The 21,358-nt window shown below is 34.4% G+C and overlaps 1 protein-coding gene across 1 annotated transcript in view; it reads left to right on the forward strand.

Moving 5' to 3' along the window:
* The window catches only part of SLCO6A1 (solute carrier organic anion transporter family member 6A1), a 102,331-nt gene that overhangs the window by 33,850 nt on the left and 47,123 nt on the right, over window positions 1-21,358 (forward strand). The window contains exons 3-7 of the mRNA XM_053663664.1: window positions 4,489-4,749; window positions 6,306-6,488; window positions 8,677-8,773; window positions 14,174-14,295; window positions 15,167-15,276. Coding sequence (XP_053519639.1) covers window positions 4,489-4,749; window positions 6,306-6,488; window positions 8,677-8,773; window positions 14,174-14,295; window positions 15,167-15,276 — 773 coding nt within the window. The remainder of the gene's footprint in view (window positions 1-4,488; window positions 4,750-6,305; window positions 6,489-8,676; window positions 8,774-14,173; window positions 14,296-15,166; window positions 15,277-21,358) is intronic.

Raw genomic sequence — 21,358 nt, forward strand, 5'->3', positions numbered from 1 at the left:
CAGCATCTGTGTGACTGACTTTAGCTACTCAGACCCCAATACTTTTTCCCACATCCTCCCCAGCAAACAAGGTGTTCAAAACCTAAATATATTGTTAATATAAGCTAATTAAACTGATACAGTCTCAGGCATACAACAATATAGATATTGACTTTAAATCACCATTAGTGTAAACTACCTGATCCAACTGGCACTGTGTGGCCCAAGACTTCCAGCATATAAAAGCACTCTTATGAGGCAGAATATTCGAGGGCTTGGAGTTGTCTTCCAGGAGCCAGAAGTCGGTCTTGAGACAGGTCTATTTTGAGCAACTGAGGTTGGCTGAGTCAACTTTTGCTGTGAAACTATAAAAAGCAGCTTTGATGGATTGCAACTAAATTCATGAGAACTGTTATAAATGGGGTCATATTAAAATATATATTCTTCAGATAAATATTCATAACATTTCACTAGAGAGAAACATGGCTAAGAAATTGATTAATGTGTGTATCAAATAATACTCCTTGTAAAAATATTCTGAGATATGAAAATGTTTGAAAAGCTTTTGACTAAACTTTTAGCTTCACCAATGTAATTAAACTGATTGACCTATAAATTGCAAAAATCACATAATTTTTGATATAGTACTTTATACCAAGCTTTGAATTGGGACAAAACAAACCGGCCCTCAAAGATGGGAATCTAGATTGGTTATCTGACCTAACTGGGCTTGAAAGCAGTAAAAACAACAAAATTTGTGCCTGTGGAATATGATACACTAGGAAGTCCATGACATATGCTGACAAAAGGGTTATTTAAAATGTTGCCTGAGATAAAGTCTTATTGAAAGCAAGACTTCGGGAGATCAATAGCTTCTGCAGTTGATTCCTATGGTGGAACCTTAGACTACAAAGATTCTGGGGTTGACTGACTATGCTGGGAAGTTTACAGAAAGAAAATTAGTTTAGGGCATCATTAGAAAACACGTGAGCTTCTCCAATGGTTGTAAGAGAATCTCATCACTTTTAGCCACATACTACATATTTTGAATAGTACCAATCCTAATTCATGGTTGTAGAGGTACAATACAAGCTGAATTCATGGATTCATAAGACCACTTATGTGAGAGTTGGGGCATTGTTTGACCCTGAGAATTGGGATAAAAGCATTCAGGTGGAATTTGGTGAATCTGAGGACCATCAGTCCTGAAATTCCATATCTCCTTTCCTAGTAGGAGCAACTTTTCTTCCTACAACTGAAGTAAAAGCAATTCTCTGCTTGAAAACATGAAATTATCTTATCTGAGTTAAGGGAGTGTGGGTTGTCCTTATGACCCATCCCACCACCCCTTATTGCTGTCACACTCCTAACTAGAATCAAATCTCAGCTTTCCCAGGATGACTTACCTGACATCTGCCCTGGGAGATAATATCTTCAACATCCAAAATTTTCCTGCCACTTCAGTGACGTCTCTAGGGACCAGTTAGTTCAGAGTATACAAGGCTACCTCTTCTAACATAGAGGAAACATTTCTTTGTTTTCACTACTAAGAAAGAAACATAATCTTTTGTGCCTGTGGTTTTTTAAAGATGGAAGTATGCTATTGTAACATAATAGTCCCACTCAGAGATGTCCCTGAAAAACTGAGCAAACAGAAAATCCTCCCAGTGAGCAGAACATTGAGCAGTATAATTTGAGTGTCTGTGTTTCCTAGATACCATGCTGCTATTGCCCAGTAATGACTAGGAGGGCCAGATACATGGTGTCTCTGAATAGGCAGAGTTACCCTTTGCAAATGTTCACCAAAGAAATCCATTGCAGAGGAAGCTCTCAGTAATGAGGTACATAGATAACCATCCTGTGAATATGAGCCAGCCCCTTTTCCCAGACATTGTATGTCTTGTTCAATGAGCTCATGTTCAGTTGCATCAAGCATGGAGTTTGCACAAGAGCTGAATGCATAGATTTATCTTCACTGGAGGTGATCTGGCTATTGTACTGCTAAGTGCCTCACTTGCCAACCAGGAAGAGTCAACACAATCAAGGAAATTACTCCATTCCTGATGAAGTCAACCAGCTACCTGGAGGAAAGTTGATTACATCATCTGCTTTTATTATGGAGTGGGCAATAATTTCTTCTCACTGAAACATATATTTTTTTGAATATGAATTCTTTTACCACCATATTTCTGCCAAAATAACTATAGTTGGATCTCACAAATGCCTTATATACCATTATGATCATCTTATTTATTACATTGTTTTTAATGAAGACATTTTATAGCAAAAGATATGCATTCAGAGAGTTCGTGTCTATGGAATTCACTGATCTTATTATGTATCTCAATAATGAGAAGCTCTCGGCCTTGTAGATAATTACAATGTCCTACTGAAGACTCAGATAAGCCTCCAGCTAGGAGACAACCATCAAAAAGTTTGGGGTGCTGCCCTATAAGGTGAAGTGTGTGCTTTATAATAATGTATATATGTTATCTGGATTGAGAAGTAGAAGAGAAAGGGAATAGGGAAGAAGGAGGTTATAAATATGAACTATGTCTCATAACCACTTAGAGAAATAAATGTAGCATTTACAGAAACCACTTACTGAAACCACTTAGAGAAATACCGTAGCGTTTTTTTTCTTAATTTTTTTTTTAGGTATACATGGACAAAGTGTGCATTTGTGTGTGTATTCCAACTTTTAATTTCTTATTACTTCTCTTTCTATACTATTTTATAAAAGAGTATCATGTGCTATAGCTTTACAATTTCATATCTCGGTTTTACAGGATATTCCTGAATTAGTTGGGGAATTAATCCCCCAATCCCAGAGCTGGACATGGTTACTGATGGATATTTTTGCCCTGGATAATTCTCTCTTGGCCACATCTAAAATGATGGTTGTTAAAAAACGAATAAATAAAATAAAGTGAGAATTGAAAACATTGTTCTCTTGGATGCAGCAAAGTATTTATATATTGTTTCCTGCCACTCTTGGTCTGTTTAATTGTTGTGGTTTTAAGTTGGATTGATGGCATTTTGTAATATAATTCCCTCAGAAATTTAGTTAGGCCTATTCTATGCTTGCTTAGTTATTTATTTATATCTTTTATACCTTTCTATACCACTTACACCTTTGCAATTTAGTTTTTATGTTAAAAAATCCATTCATGTTTGTGATTAAAGTAGAAGGATTAACATTGCCTTGATATGGATATTATAACTGACTAGACTATGTACCTCCCTTTTTTAGGGAAAGAGTGAGATGGTCTTTGTAAGGATAATTGAAACACGTTAGGAAGATGCATGATGATGTTGTTGCTATTAATTTCATATGGAAATTTAAGTATGGGGCAAAGGGTGAAAATATATCCTGAGTGGTCTAAAATGTGAACTGCGCAAGTTGTTTGTCTGTTGTCCATAAACGCCATTGCTCCCCTTCTGGACTCATTCCTGTTTGCTAAGAGACTGGCAGCCTGTAAACTACATTTCCCAGATTTCCTTGCCAGTTGGCTTCACCTAGGTGTTACCAGTGAAAAGCTGTAGCAGGTTTGAAAAAGAAACAAAGGGAAGCCTATTTTTCATGTTTGTTTTTTGTTTTCTGGTCCCTGTTTCTGGTGGTATTTGTAACAGCAACAGTGATGCTGGGGTCGAAAAGGCTCCTTTAGTCAGTCACCAACGCAGCTGCGTCAGCAGCAACAGTGGATGGTTCAGGAGCACAGTGCTCATGGGCTCTGTCTCTGAGCAGCAGAAGCAGCAGTGGACCCCGCAGCTGTCCATGCTCCAGCAACTTGGGTAGCATTAGATGTCATGAGTTTTCATTAACAACTATTTCCTCTTTCCAGTCCAACAAATGTATTACTTTGTAACCAACCTCTCTGTCAATTTCCTTACAAACACACACACACACACACACACACACACATTTGGTATGGTTATTTTTTTCCCAGCTGGATGCTGACCGAACATTATTTAATGTTCAAGAACATGACAAACAATACTCTGTATTGTTCAAGGATGTATATATTGTCAAAAATGTGTTAAGAAGTCTAGGAAATGGTGAACTTCAAGGACAGGACATGGGTTTGGGGTGTACATGTTGGGCTTCAGCTATTTTTTAAACCATTTTGATAACATTTTATTTTCTGTTCTGGATGGTAGATATTGGATTGTTATTTATTCATTTTTACTCATCTAACTGAATTATAATCAAAATAAATGGTAGTAATGAGATGATAAAAAGATCATACTCTTCAGTAAATTACTCATGAATATAGTTTTTAAAAATAGCTTTTTACAATATTCCATTAGCAACTATTTCATATAGGTTAAGGCCTATTAGTGTTTTTAAAAAAGGGAATCATTATATGCTCATAAATCTTAAACATTCTGAACAATGTGAAATAAAGTTAAATCCCTGTAAATCAAGTTTTGCTTTGCAATGATTATCATGGTGATATATTTTGTTAAAATGCATGTTGTTGCTTACTTTTTTCTTTTCTATTTTAGGTATTGTGTTTGGTCTCATATCTCTGAACATCAGCACGCTTGAGAGTGGCAACCGTCTGAGAGCCGCTGAGAGCATGTTGTTGTCCTCAACTTATGATATTTCATCCTGCCTGGTAGTCCTCCTTATATCATACTATGGAGGGAAAGGAAACATACTAAAGTGGATTACATTTTCCTCCTTTTTAATAGGATTTGGATCACTTTTCTTTGCTCTTTCTTACACTATTGGTGAAAATTATCAACTGAATATCGAAACTGAAGGTAAGATTGAAATAATACTGTCATACTTCAAATCATTAATCATTTAAATCATTGCCTCTAGGAACTTAGACTATGATACTTGTCTGTCTGTGCATCCATCTATCTGAATCTATTTATATGACTAAGTTTATTAAACGAAATAATTATAGCTCCCTTGTAATGTATACCCATTGTTTCAACTATTCATGATCATATACCCTTTCATGTAAGAGATGGGCCTAGAAAGAAGAAAGAATATTTTGGGAAAATTATTTTATAAAATTGTTTTTCTTTTATACATTTCTGTATTTAAATCTTTTGAGACCTTCAGTAATTCTTTATGTCTTCCACAATATGCTTTAATTGGTCTCTTAATTTTGACTTCAAAACACATATATACAGCACATATACAACCATTAAAAAAAAACTGAACACACACTGAAAAAGATCAGACATTATCTAGCTACTAATGGATCCACTTTTTGACCTGGGACTTCGAATCTAAAACAATTGGTGGCTTCCTTACTTTGTTCATTGTCAAAAATTTATTCCACAATCTTTTTGCTACTCCCAATAAATAAAGGCTATTTGGAATTTCATAGTGCTATTTCTGACCATATTCACTACTTTTCTGTTGTGAGTAGGCTTATGAAAGTGTTGGAATGTATCTACTTATTTTGGTATCTTTACACTGGGATTTAGCAGGACATGATGGAAAAATGCATAAAGGTTTTTCTCTGTCTGTATGTATATAAGCTTATGATGTTTAAAGTGTATATTTATAATGTGTATTTACAATGTAAGTAAAACAATGCATATTAATATAGAACCAAATTAACATAATTAATAGTTATAGACTATAAAATTCTTGCATTAAATAATATTCTTATGGACATTGTATCAATAAATAAACTACATACTATGCTCATATATTTATAATATATAATTTAAAATGTATAGTATTTGTAGAATATAAATATTTCAAATAAAGTTATTTATTAATTTATAGAATATATTTTAATATACTTATATTTGTTGAATGGACAGCTAATTGAGCAAGAAGGTGATTTATGAAGAGAAGGGAATGAAAAGCACATCATTTTTTTCTCTTGTTTTAAATATTGATTTATTTAATTGTTGTTCAAGTACAGTTTTCTGTCTTTTACTCCCATCCTACCCCACCCCCCCAGTGCTCCCCACCTCCCTCCCATTTCCACCCCCCTTAGTTTTTGTCCATGTGTCCTTTATACTAGTTCCTGTAAATCCTTCCCCTTTTCCCCTGAAATTCCCTCCCCTGCCCCCTCTGACCACATCATTTCTCTTCTTCCCTTTATCCTGTCCTGGTCAGAAAGGATGAGAAATTAGGAAGCACTGCTTGATACATATTAAAAATAGTACTTGATTAGCATTCAGTAGGAGCCATGGGAGTAAAATAGGACAATCTGCTTTCCTTTGTGTCTTCTTTAAGTCACCTTGATTATAGCTTATAAAAGGTAAAATATTTCATAAAAGATACTGTGTATTTGTTATATAAGTTTTGACTCTTGTAACAAAAACTTAAAATTATCTCTTCAAAGATATTTGCAAAGAAACGAAGGTTTTGAAAGCTTGCAAGAGACACATATCATTTCGATCAAAATATGTAATTTTCTTCCTCCTTGGGCAGACTATGCAGGGAATAGCAGGAATGCCTCTTTATACCCTCGGATGGGTCTTTGTCCATGAGAACGTTGCCACACACTCCGCTGGTATTTATTTAGGCAAGTTTTTCTTTCCCTTTATAATATGATTTACCCATTCTGAATTTTTATTGAGATTCTTTATTTTTTGGTGTGCATATCTAAACCGATACACAAATGCTAATTATTGGTTCTTATTAATTAATTAATTAATAATTATTTTAATTGTTGTTCAAGTACAGTTTTCTGTCTTATACTCCCATCCCAGCCCACCCCCCAGCCCTCCCCACCTCCCTCCCATTTCCACCCCTCCCCCCCTTAGTTTTTGTCCATGTGTCCTTTATACTCGTTCCTGTAAACCCTTCCCCTTTCTCCCCTGAAATTCCCTCCCCTTTCCCCTCTGGGCACTGTCAGACTTTTCTCTATTTCATGTGTTTGGTTATATTTTGATTGCTTATTTGTTTTGTTGTTTTGGTTCCTGTTAAAGGTGAGTTCTTATAATGATATCAGATTGAGTGCTAACTGGTATGCCTAATTTCAAATCACATCAAGCTGCTTAATTCTGAAGAGCTGCTGGAGATTTGGAATCGTAGACAAGTTGTCTGAAGGCCATCCTAAAAGATATAGAGCAAATACATTCTTTAGTAATGAAAACTGCACATATATATATATATATATATACTTTCCATATATACTGCATACACACACACGTGTGTGTGTCATGTCAAATTATATAGGCTGCAGTTCATTTTTCTGGAAAAAAAATTTTTAATTACCAGGTTGACTTACTTGAGTAGTTACATGTTTAACCTTTGGGGATATGTGTGGGAAGTTGCGGCCATCACATCCACAAGGGGATGGAAGCATTGTGTCATTCCTCTTCAGTACTGCGGTGCCAAAATAGTCATCATTGTATTGTTCTTTCCATACAGTAAGCCAGTCTTTGGGGAGGCTCTTCTATTTAGCAGTTAATCAATACAACCTGGTTTATATGTTCCAGGAGAGAAGTGATATGTTACTTAAAGGACCACAGTGTAGTATCCTCCATTTACACTGTTTTACGCTACTGTATCCTACAAAAAGTAACACCAGGATACAACTCAGAATAATTTGCATTTCCTTGTATTGCAATAGCTTCGAGTCCTGGTGGATCCTTTATTTGTACAGGGTTATTTAACTACCAGTTTTTAAAGAAAAATTAAAATTGTTTTCTATACTTATTGTGAAGATGACTTAAAAATAGCATCTTGAACCAAAATAATAATTTCTCATCAGAGGTAAGGAAAATCATGCCAATAAGCTAAAATAGATGACATTCATATATATGTTTGTTTTTAGAAAAAAATTTGCAGTGGTTTATTAGTCTCATGTGAGGGTAGAAACAAATATCTTTGTTTTACACTTGGTTCTACTGAATAGTAATTCAGTAGAACACACATCTATACACTGCGGAGAGAAGATGATGTTATTGTCACCTCTTGTAACTCTGGCAACTAAGATGAAAGATGCAAAGGTGATGATAATGTATCATTATAAAGTATCATCTTGTTTTAGTACCACAAATTAAAGTGAAAGAAGGTATATGGAATTCATATTTATATTAAATATAAATATATTTATATTACATTAACTATATAGATTATGGTACAGTGAAATATATGATTAAAGTATCTGAGCTTCTCTAATATACACATTGGATAGTATGTATGATGGTTAATTTTATGTGTAAACTTGGCATAGTTATGGCAACCAGTTGTTTGATTAAACACCAGTCTATATGTTTCTGTAATATTTTCTAGATGTGACTAACAGTTACAATCAGCAGAATTTGAGTAAAGAGATTACCTTCCAGAATGTAAGCCTCATTCAGTCAGTTGAAGCCCTTAGAATAAAGACTGAGTGTTTAAAAAAAAATGTTTCCAGAATACAACAGAGAAACTCTGAGTTTTCCCAGCCTGCTGGCCTGCCCTGTAGATTCCAGACTTAATTGTAGACTCAAGACTGTAACATTAACTCTTAGTTGGGTTTCCAACCTGCCAGCCTGTCATTCAAATTTGGACTTGCCAGCCCCCACAACTGCATAAGCCAATTCTTAAAATCTCACTCTCTAAATATGTTATTTGTTCACTTGAATGGCTCTGGAGAATCCTGACTAATAAAGTGTGCTATGAAGCTTGCACAAAGGATTCATTTTAGTGACATAGCCTTTTATTATCTCATGACACAGCTGGCTGATATAGCTGTTTGATGTTCAGTGTTCATTTTATAGGCCTTGCCCACGCTTCGGTAACAATTGGATATGCTTTAGGTTATGCCATAGCAGCACCCATACATGGGAACCCTGAGAATAGTACTTTTGTTAACAGGTAAGCTCTTTTCTTTCTTTTTTGTCTGCTTTGTGTAAAATATTGGACACTTTAGCTTATAAAAATAGACATTTAATTTGTTAACAATTATATCTTTACAAAAATATAGGTAAATGTGACTGATATGCACAAAAATATGCATATAAATATGTCTAAAATATACATTTTTACCATTACTGCTTAAAATATAATTAAAAAATGCTGCTTGTAATGGCAGCCTTGTTACTAAAGGTTTTTATAGTTTTTATAAAAATTGTAGTAAAAGACATGTAATATAAACTTTACCGTCCTGACCATTTGTAAGTGTATAGTACGGTCGTGTTAACTCTATGAACATTATCGTGAAACAGATATCTAGAAATTTTTTTCTTGCTAAACTGAAATGCTGTATCCATTGCACATCTCCCCTTTTTCCCTTTCTCCCCAGCTCTTGGCAATGACCACACTACTTTCTAAGAGTTTGACTACTTTAGATACCTCATTCACTTAGCATAATGGTCTCAAGTCTCACCCCTATTGTAGCATATGGCAGTATTCCTTCTTTTTTAAGGCTAAATAACATTCCATTGCATGTATATGCCACATTTTCTTTATCCATTATTCTGTCAACGGACATTAGGTTACTTCCAACTTGTAGCTATTGTGAATAATTCTGTAACTGACATGGGTGTGCAAACATCTCTTTGAGATTCTGCTTTCAGTCCTTTTTGATATATACCCAGAAATAGAAAATTGCTAGGCCACATGGTAATTCCTTTTTTTTTTTTTGAGGAACTTTCATACTGTTTTCTATAGTTGCTGTGCCATTATACATTCCCACCGATAATGCATAAGGTTGCCAGTTTTACAACATCTTTGCCAATGTTTATTTTCTGTTTTGCTTTGCTATTTGGTAATGGGAATCCTAATGAGTGTAAATTGATATTTTATTGTGGCTTTTATTTTTACTTCCTTCATGATTAGTGATGTTGCACATCTTTTTCTATACCTGTTGTTGGTCAGTATTTCTTCTTTGGAGAAATGTCTATTTAAGTTTTCATGACCATTTTTAAATAAAATTTTGTTGTTGAATTGAAGGAATTTTTAAAAATGTATTCTGGATATTGGCAATTTATCAGACACATAATTTGCAAATATTTTCTCCTGTTTAATAGTTTGCCTTTTCATTCCCTTGGCTGTTTTCTTTGCTTTGTAGTTTTTATTTATTTTATTGTATTTTTATTATATTTATTGGGGAGACATTGGTTAATAAAATTATATAGGTTTCAAGTATATGACTCTATAATACATCATTGGTATATTTCATTGTGTGTTCAGGCATTTCTCAAGAAATATTTTTTCTGACATTTGTTCTTAAGCAAGGTAAACAAAAGAAAAAATAAACAGATGGGACCACAGCAAATTCCTGCACAGCAAAAGAAACCATTTACAAAATGAAAAGATAATCCACTGAATTGGAGAATATATACACCAATGATACATCTGATAAAGAGTTAATATCCAAAATTTTTTTTTCAGATTTTTTTCTTTTTTAATTTATTTTTTTATTGGTGTTCAAGTACAGTTGTCTCCATTTCCAACCCCCAATCCCTCCACCACCCCCACCCCCACCTCCCACCCTGGATCCCACTCCCATTCGGCTTTGTCCATGTGTCCTTTATACATGTTCCTCAACAACCCTTCCCCCCCCCCATTATCCCCTCCCCACTCCTTACTGTCAGTTTGTTCTGTGCTTCACTGTTTCTGGTTGTATTTTGCTTGCTTGTTTGTTTTATGTGAAGACCTTATACAACTCAACACCAAGAAAACAAACAATCCCATTAAACAATGGACAAAGGATCTGAGTAGACACTTCTCCAAAGAGGACGTACAGATATAAAATAGACATAAAAAATGTTCAATGTCACTAATCATCAGAGAAATGCTGTGTAGTTTTTGTGTTTGATGTAGTCTCGTTTGTCTTCATAAAGCACATCCATACCTGTGGTTTCTCACACAATATTGTCTCTGACTAGGGAACATATGATAGGACAAAGGAAGTGTGGCAGTATGATAACTCCATAATTCACTGATCTTACTCTCTGCCCCCCAGTATCCAGAGGTAGCTAGTTTGATAGAATGATGTTATGGGTTGGTGCCATGAGTAGGTTTTTTGGTGCATTCTTTGGAGTTTTCTATGTATAGTATCCATAACATCTTAAAACAAAGCCAATTTTACTTATTCCTTCCTGTTATGGATTCCATTTCTCCTCCTCCTGCCTGTCCCTCCTCCCCTTTCATCCTTCCCTCTCCCCCTCCCCCATACCCTCTTCCCCCTTATCCTCTTCTCCTTCCTTTTCCCTAATTACTCTGGCTGGTACTCACAGTCCTATGTTGAATAAAAGTGAGGAGACTGGGCATTCTTGTCTTGTTCTTGATCTTAGAAGAAAAGGTTCCCCTTTTCAACAGAGTATGACATTAGCTATGAACTTGTCATATATGGACTTTATTATGTTGAAGTATGTTTTATCTATAACCACTTTTTTGAGGGTTTTCATCATGAATGAATTTTGAATTTTGTCAAATGCTTTTCTGCATCAGTTGACATGAGCATATAATTTTTATCTTTCATTATCACATTGATTGATTTGTGGACATTGAACCATTTTTGTATTTCTGGAATGAATTCCACTTCATTGCAGTGTAATGATCCTTTTGATGTTTTGTTAAATTAGGTCTGCTAAGATTCTGTTGAGGTTTTTGCATCTATGTTCATTAGGAATATTTGCCTTTCATTTTCTTTTTTCCTAGCATCCTTGTCTTGTTTTGACTGTGCATTTAAATTTAACTTCCAATTAAAATTTACTATTGCATACAAATACAAGGCATGGGCCAATATTCTATTCATTTTCTCCAAAGGATATCTAATTGTACTAATGACATTTTAGGTAATTTCATTTTTTTAATTAATTTATTTTTAGTGATATTAAATACCAACTTTTTCATAAATTAAATGTCCCTGTAAGTATGAGGTTTTTTCTTATCTATCTAATGTATTCTCTGATATGTTTTTTATTACATGCCAATACTACAATGTTTTAATAACTAAATGAAATAACTAACTTAACTAAACATAACTAGTTATATTTAATAACTAAAGCTTTATCATGATTTTAAATTTGATTGAATAAGTCCCTACTCATTACTATCCATTAAATATCAGGGGCTGTTTTGCAAAATTACTTACTTTTGTTTTAGTATTTTTTAAAAATTATTTTTAAGTACAGTTTTCTCTCTTTTACTCCCATCCCAGCCCACCCCCTGTGCTCCCTACCTCCCTCCCATTTCCACCCCCCTTAGTTGTTGTCCATGTGTCATTTATACTAGTTCCTGTAAATCCTTCCCCTTTTTCCCCTGAAATTCCCTCCCTTCTCCCCTCTGGTCACTGTCCCCTGTTCTCTATTTCAGTGTCTTTGTTTTTATTTTGCTTGCTTGCTTGTTTTATTGATTAGGTTCCTCTTAAAGATGAGATCATATGGTATTTGTCTTTTCACTGTCTGGTTTATTTCACTTAGCATAATGCTGTCCAGTTCCATCCATGCTGTAGCAAAGGGTAGGAGCTCCTCCTTTTTTTCTACAGAGTATTATTCTATTGTGTAAATGTACCACAGTTTTTTGACCCACTCATTTACTGATGGACACTTAGGTTTATGTTCTTCAATGAAGTTTTATGACTTGCTTTATTGAGATATTCTATTAAGCTTATTCCTCCTGACTTTATGTATTTTGTTTTTGCATGAAATATTTGTATTATTGCATTTGCTAATCATTTATTTGTATGAGGAGGAAATAATTGATTTGTAAGTTTGTCACATATATGTTACACTAGTAAATTATTTGCTTATACATTGTAGTTTTTAATTTTTAAAAAAATTTAAAAAGTATGTTATTTCTTTATTTTTAGAGCAAGGAAAAGGGAAGGAGAAAGAGAGGGAGAGAAACATCAATGTGTGGTTGCCTCTTACATGGCCCCCACTGGGGACCTGGCCCGCAACCCAGGCATGTGCCCTGACTGAGAATTGAACCATGAGCCTTTGGTTCGCAGCCCACACTCGATCCACTGAGCTACACCAGCCAGGGCTACTTTGTAGTTTTAAAGGTTTATTTTCCTTAAATAAAGTCAATTTAGGTAGTGAATTACTTACACAAATGTAATAATTATATTATGCAATATAATGCATATAGTTAGAATATACAGCTGGGTTCAAAAGTGAAAACAAAATTTCTGAAAATTATAATTATTGAGGAAACTCATACCTCTAGTGAGAGTCTGAGGTCAAAACTCATTAGGCATACTTGTGCCTACAGGATAATGGAAGTCAAGACTGCAGCCCTGTGTCATGCACTTTGGAATTAGTAACCCTGAATAGTGTAGCAATGGGTAAGGAGTTGGCTCATCAATAAATCAGAATATATTCTCCACAGTCAATGAGAGCCAGGGCCTATAAGCAAGCTACTCATTGGGTGTCTGTTGGAGGCAGAGTCACTAGTGAGAAACTAGCACCTCCAAAACTGTAGTTCCTGAGGATGCGGGCCTTTTCCCACAATGGCTGGTTGGACAAGGTCTGACAGGTCTGTGAAACGGAAGGAAATGGCAGTTACGTTGTAATCAACTTTCCTAAATCTCCGCCCTAAGCGATACAAAATAACTTCGCAACCATGAAAATTTTCCACAAAATCATTCTTTGAGACAAAGAATGCTGAAATTGTAAAATAAGTATGAATACAAAGAGCAAATTTAAAAATCCTAGCACAGGATCCTTCATATTCCCATCCCACTCTGCCCTCTATGAGGCTTTGTGGTTTACAAAGGTGCAGCAAGAAAAACTGAAGGGAAGTCAGAAGACAACGGCTTGAACAAAGGATCCTGAGGGTGAGTAGTTATGATCATTAGAAGGGTAACTCACTCTTAGTCTAAGGGCTCAGAGAAGGAATTATAAGCCTGAGAGTTCACAATAAATGTGTTTTAAAGGGTTAGCCATATAACTTAAAAGGAGTGTTTTCACTAAAGGCCTTGCCTGATTTAAAGGCGCAGGAATGATTTTAAAGGAGAGATCAGAGTTAAAGGGATAGTCTTCCAACTGCACAGCTTCTGTTGGAGAAAAAGAGTTAAAAAGGTTTTTAAAATTACTCTTCATCACCGTAGTGAATAGGGGAGAAGAAAAGGGAAATATTTAGGATCATACAGGACAAAAGGGAATTGGAGGCCTCATAACAATTCATTCTCAGCAAAACAAACAATAGGGACAAATTAATAGAAAACGTTTCATTTTTCTCTCCCCGTTTCTTTTTCTGTTAGATTATGTCTTTGTCTGTAATAAAATACACAAACTTGAAATCTTTCATTTGTTTTTATTAAAGCAATGAAGACAGTAATAATGGTGAACACTGGCTGCAGACTTGGTGGATTCGTTTTGTTTTTGTTTCAGTCATTGCGTGGTCCACAATAGTACCATTCTCATGCTTTCCAGAGCACATACAAGGTGACTGTAGTGATGTAATCCATTATTAAAGGACAATAGGTTCCTCATCCTGCCCTCATCTTCCACTCTCAGAGTATGTCTGCATTGCACTTCTCTGCGTGAAGATGCAGAGACATGTGAGAGAGAGGTTTCGTTGGACAAATGAGCCTCACGTGGCCAAATACTATTTTATTTAAGTACTAGGCTTACATTAGCACCTATTTTTGGTTTTTTTGTCATTTATTTTTTAACAGTTGTTTTTTAAAATCAATAGTTGTTTATTTAAAAAATCTGTTAGGTATTGAGTTCATAAGTTTTCTCAGAGAAAGACACATATTGACATCTATTTACCCAGCTTTAATTTAATACATGTACTACCACACAAAATTGCTGTAAGATAAAATGGTAACTACTGAAATTCTTTTAAAAACACTAAAAATACATGTAACATTAGAGACATCAAACATTCTCCTAATGGTAGAACATTTCATTGGCACAAAATACTTTTAGTAATATCAAAAGTTACTCTTCTATATTTTAGGCCTGTGCTGTCAAATACTGTGGTAACTTGCCATGGGTCAATATTGAAATTTTACACTAAATTATGTTAAAAATTCATTTGCTCAGTCATAGGAGATACATTTCAAATGCTTAATGGCTACAGTAGTATATAGTGTAGACATGGAGCATTTTCATTATAACAGAATGTTCTTTAAGATAGTACTATTAGAAACATGTAACTTTTACTTAATTAGATTGACTTCAGCTTGTTTAAAAATAGCTCACTTGTCATTCCAAGAGGAACAAATTTTTATAGGATGTGTATGTGTGCTTATATATGTGTTTTTGTTATTTGAATATGTCAGAAGCTTCTTTTGCTTGTTAACATCAGGTACAGCAAAGATGAACTCTGGGAAGCACAAGAAGGTTCCTTTGTTGGAGAGGAAATACAAAGATCAGGAATCTGAAGCTAGCATCAAAGATTTATTTGCTTCCATTTGGGTAAAGTAAAATATTTTGCATGAATAAGACTATTAAATTGACTCGTAAAATTTATTAATAGTGAATTAGGAAAATAGTCATAAACTGTTCGACTTAAACCCGAGTGGGACTTTTGAAGTCTTTTTATAAAAATTGTTGTTCAAGTGCAGTTTTCTGCCTTTTACCCCCAGCCCAGCCCCCCCTGCAGCTCTCCCCACCTCCCTCCCGTTTCCACCCCCCTTGTTATTTTTTAAAATTTTATTTAGTTACTTTTCAAGTACATTTTTTTAATCTATTTCTCCCATCCCACCCACCCCCCGCCCGGTCTCCCCCCTCCCTCCCATTCCCCCCCCACCCAGTCCTCATCCCTGTGTCTTTCACACTTGTTCCTCAAAATCCCTCCCCCTTTTTCCCCTTAAATTCCCTTCCCTCTCCCCTCTGGTCGCTGCCCACTTGTTCTCTATTTCAGTGTCTTTGTTTTTATTCTGTTTGCTTGTTTGTTTTGTTGTTTAGCTTCCTGTTAAAGGTGAGATCATATGGTATTTGTCTTTCAATGCCTGGCCTATTTCACTCAGCATAATGCTTTCCAGTTCCATCCATGTTGTTGCAAAGGGTAGCTCCACCCCCCTTGTTATTGTCCAGGTGTTCTTTATACTTGTTCCTGCAAACCATTCACTTTTTTCCCCCTGAAATTCCCTCCCCTTAATTAACCTCTTTATTTTATGGGTAATGAAAAATAGGAGCCAGCTTACCTCAGAAGTATTTTCAAGAACTTGGCTTAGTGTCAGGAACTGGTACCAAGGGTTTTCCTTTTTCTATTTTTTCTTATTATTTTGTGTTTATTTTTTTCCTGCTGAAATATAGGTTTTAACATTATGTATCTTTTAATTATGTTTAAATAACTTAGAATTCTAGAAGTTAACAAATATTCGAACCAACTTATTTTATTGAAAATATCTCAATATCAGATGGAGAAGAACTCTGTTACTCTAGGTGAGAAACAAGGTGTACAATTCAGACATAGTAGGGTTAAAGACACCAACTTCTAAATAATGATTCTGCCTTCCATTTGTTTTCTGTCCACAACTTCGTCTTTTACGTTGCCTGTAGAATTGTATTTCTCACGTGTAGACTTCATCTAGTCATTTCCCAGATTACTTGGTAGATGAATTTCATACTCTTTTACCCTTCACAATAATGTCAACTGAATTTCCCCACCTCATTTTAGAATTTTATTCCTCTCTCCCTAACATTCCAGCCACTTATTCTTCCATGGATATATTAGGTACTTTTATAGTTCTATGCCTTCGTAGATGCTAATCTCTCAACTTCTCCATTAAAAAAAATAAAACAAAACAAAACTCTTTGTCAAAGCTTATCTTACATGAGTTTCTCCTTTAGTACTGCTTTCATAGATATTTGTTCAAAATGTAGTATAGAAAATATAACACATATATATGGGATAAACATATACATAGTGCTTTTTATTGTATTAGTCTAATTCATCTTAAAATGAACAGATATGTTGTATAAAATCACAAATTTTGTTTACTTGTTTTCATTCAAACATGTAAGTGTTTATATTTTTATTAAATCATGGATCATTCCTAGTAATGGATTATATATTATTCAGATTTTTATTTAATTTTATTTTATATCAAAATATTACATGATTATATTTTAATAATGCATAAATAAATTAGGTATAACCCCTTTCGTATTGTTAAAAATTAAGATACAGTTAAAAACACTTTTCAGAAAATTTAATTATGAACATTTTAAGTTTGTTTTTGTAAGATAACTGCCATGCAACAAACAAAAACAATCTAATTTCAATACCTCTCCTAGAAATAATGTTTTTATTATTGTTAGGATACCAAAAAATATAATGCCTTGTTAACAGTCTTAAACTTTTGACTGACACCTACCTGTCTGTGTAAGTAACTAAAAGATATCTTAATACTTTAAAAAAATTTTTAGAAGCTTGGGACTTCTAGAATATTAGAGTGAGAGGCTCGGAAAATCTTCACCTTAAAATTATGGTAGCTGAAACTGGCAAAATTTTTAGCAATCATTAAAAAATTCTGGAAATTAGGACTACACTCTCAGAATCACTGATCCGATTTATCAGAAATCTTTCTACTTACCCTAATTCTGAGAGCACAATTACAGAGAAGATTCTGTATATGTCACTGGCTTGTACATTTGGTGCATGGTAGGTGCCTGCCCTATGAGAGAGGAAGGCTAGGAAGATCATAAATGACATTTTGATGTTCCTAACACATTGCCAAAGGTGGCCAAGAGCAAAACATTTGTCAAAAGTGACATTGTCTTTCTTTAAGCCCACCTGGACTTTATATAAACAATAATTTGAGAAATTCTTATTTTCAGCTTTTAAGTAAGAATCAGTATATAATTAAAATGAAATACTTCCCACTCTTTTAATTTTTTATTACAACCTGATAAAAGCATACACATCTAATTTCTAAATGAGTAGAAGTTAACAATTGTTAAAGTCAACCATTTTAAAGGGCCCTTAGATGTAATTTGGGGGATATTATTATTTTGTATGCCTTAGATTATATTCTATTAAAAATGGTTATAATAGTATATATCTTGTATATGTGCTTAGAATTAAATGTGTTTATGTATGTAAGGTGCTTAGAACAATGATTGGCACATAGTAATACACATAGTAATACAATATAAGTATGTTATTTTAGTTTTACTTATTCCTGTTTTTTTTTAACTTATGTAGTATCACTGTGTTAGGTATTGAAGATACAACAGTAACTAACACCTATGCTGTTATGGACCATATGGTCTTGTGTGAGTCTCAAATTTAACAAAATGGATTAACAACAACTAATTAACAGTTGTTAATCCTCTGTGAAGCCTACTTTAGATGTGAGGGAAAGAAAACTTAACTGAACTGGGAACATTTAAATGGGGCAACCTGAACCATGATAAGGAATAATCCATGTGAAGAATAGTCGTTAATTAGATACCAAGCCCAAGAGACTCATGTGGAAAGACCTTACATCGGCAAAGATTTGGGTATGTTAATGAAGGTTTTTGTGGCACATGGTAAGAACTTTAGATTTTATTCTTAATGCGATAGGAAGTCACTAATATACTATAAGTGAGGAAATTATTTGAACATGAGATAAATTTTGTTTTAATAACTTTTAAACATGACTGTGTACAAACTGAAATACAATGGGAAAAGAACTGAAAAGGCCGTGCAATTTGGCCATTGTTTCAGGAAGTTTTCCCTGGGTCCTATAAGTGGTTGGTTTTTTTGTTCAGCTGTAGTATATACCAATTGCAGGAATCAACTAAAGAATCACTTGGCATTTATAAAATTCAGGGCTACTGACAATGGTTTGTGTAAGAAGAAGACCAAAAGAATAAAAATAATCTTCCAGGTATCAACTTGGTCTGAGCTTCTAGAGCCTTAGAAAATAAATAGATAGATAGATGATAGATAGATAGATAGATAGCCTAAAATATGGGGAAGCAAATGTACTAAACTCTAGGCACAAGCATGTGATACTAAGATCCAACAGAAAGGCCCGAGCGTCTAGGCCCTTGCTTTTAACATTGTGCCAAGGTGAGTTTTGGAAAGAAAACAGAGGAATAATGAATCATATTTTAGGGAGCCTATTGGATTAAAAGAAATTCCCAGTGTTCGTTTCATGGTTTTAGCACCTGCCAAAGATGAGTTTCTCAGCAGAGCATATCTGTTAAGCCATGTCGGTGAAGTTAAAGTCGAGCATGTCTTCCCTGATAATAAAGGAGTCAGCCAGTTTTGCCTACTAGGTTGTTGTTTACTTATGAGTTAAGCAATGAAAATAATTAAAGGATTCATGCAGGAAAAGTGGAATTCAGCAGTATTCATAGATATAATACCTTATCAGGTAAGAGCAAGAGATGCTATGACTTTCTGTGAACGAGTAAGGAGTAGAGTTCTGTGTGAGCATATACTTCGCGATAATCTCATAGGCAGAGAGATTTTCCATGTCAGGGTCTGTTACTCTGGCCTAAGCCAAAAAGCCAGGTTGCACACTAGAAACTGGCCACCTAGTTATCATCCTTTTCTTCTTTGATAAAAAAATCTTAGAGAGAGCCAGCTCTAGCCTTCTCTTTGTGATCCATGATTTATCCAAGAAGTAATGAGGCAAACAGTAAATCAGGTCCCTCCTAATCCACAGGTTCTGACCTGTTTGCAGGCCTAACCACTAGTAGGCCTACCCATTGGGGACACTATATAACATTTACTACTGGTGAGGTTTATGCAAATGTTCACATTTCTTTGATTCTAAGCCACACACTTTCTTCCCTTCACATTTTAACACCTTTGAAATTGGCTTGTGTATTAAATTGATGGAGTCTCGAAATAACTATGTCAGGAACTTCATTGTGACATAGTAGATATTGCCTAAGGATGGGCAAAGTTTGCCATGGTTGTTCATATTTCTATTACTTTGAGTCATAAACATCAGTGGCGATGCCCATATTGAGTGAAACTGCTTTTTTAAAACTCTTTAAAAAGATGATGCAATATCTATATGTTAAATTATAAGGTTATTATATGTGTAGAGCAGAGGCAGTAATAGAACATAATTTTGACATTAGTAAAACAAATACTTGCTGTTTGGAAGAATGAACACTTGATCACATTTTCTTGCAAAGTAATATCCAAGTGTTTTATGGGACTTAAGCAAAGTACCCTCACAGTAGAGAAAGCTTTATTGTCCCTTTATTGAGATATCTGCAAAAGGGTTGCCTACCACACACTGGGCTCTGCAGGTGAATCAGAAATAAGTGGCAAGTACTTCCTAATAAATCTAATATACTTCCAAAGCTGGTGAGATTGATAACTGCATAGCAGTGAGTTTTACCTAAGGCATCATATCATACTGTGGAAGTGACAGTATTATTTCTCCTTAGCAGTACATAAAATAATGGTGCCTCTTATAATTGAGGGCATTTTAGATTCAATGAAATATGGTATTTTAATCTTTCTGAGCCTCACTCTCTTTGGCTAAGAACTTGCTATTATAACAACACGTACCTCATAGAAATGTAAGGTATGTCCAGGTCCTCTGTCCATTTTTTAATCAGATAAAATGCAAAATTTAAACGACTCTATTCTTTCTGTATGTAGAATTTACAGGAATAAAATATTATAGAAATTTGACTGCAATCCTAGTGAATTTTCTTTAGCATTGCTTAAATTATTTTTGTCTATTTTTTAGCTAAATAAAAATATTTGCTAAGAAAAAATAAACTAAATAAAGTTAAGGGAAAATCTAGACAACTGGTTAATGATATTTACTTTTTAAAATCTTTCTGGCAAACTGCCAGAAATACAAAAAGGGCATTCCACTGGTGCCCTTAACCTGCTGCCCTGGTGCTAGAACCCAGAGGGAGTGAGTCTGTGTAAGTCCTAAGTCTGTTGTGAGTTCTTTGAATCTTTCTGGCAAATTGTCAGACCTACAAATAAAAATTACAAATGGTATGGACATCAAATTACAAATAAAAATGGTTCAAACCCTCCATGCCTTTCATGGTATCTGTATATTAGTGAATTGTAAATTTCTGTTGGATAAGTGTGTGTGTGTGTGTGTGTGTGTGTGTGTGTATATATTCCATATTTTGCCATGTATAATGCACACCCATGTTTTTTGCCTAAACTTTCAGAAAAAAGGGCTTTTATTTTAATTTTTAAATTCAATTATTATTTATCCATTTAGATACTTGTTTTTGTATTATAAAGGAATTTAAGCATTGATTTTTGAACATATGGTACAATAAATTTTATGGAACAAACAACTACAAAACACAAGAACAGATACAAGGTATAAGAAACTTTTTGTACTGGAAACAAATTAGTACTATTATGTATAATGCACACCCTCAATTTTTCCTAAAAAAATGTGGGTAAAAAAGTGCACACTAAACAGCAAAATACAATGTGTGTGTGTATATGTATATTTAATTCAATTTACACTGGGAAAGGTTAAATTTTTGTAGTTTGGTTTTTAACATAAGAGTGAGATATCTATTCCTCTTTAGCTAACTAAATAAAATAATCTAT

This window comes from Artibeus jamaicensis, unplaced genomic scaffold (assembly GCF_021234435.1).
Source record: "Artibeus jamaicensis isolate MK-2021 breed Jamaican fruit bat unplaced genomic scaffold, CSHL_Jam_final contig_3243, whole genome shotgun sequence".
Taxonomy (NCBI): domain Eukaryota; kingdom Metazoa; phylum Chordata; class Mammalia; order Chiroptera; family Phyllostomidae; genus Artibeus; species Artibeus jamaicensis.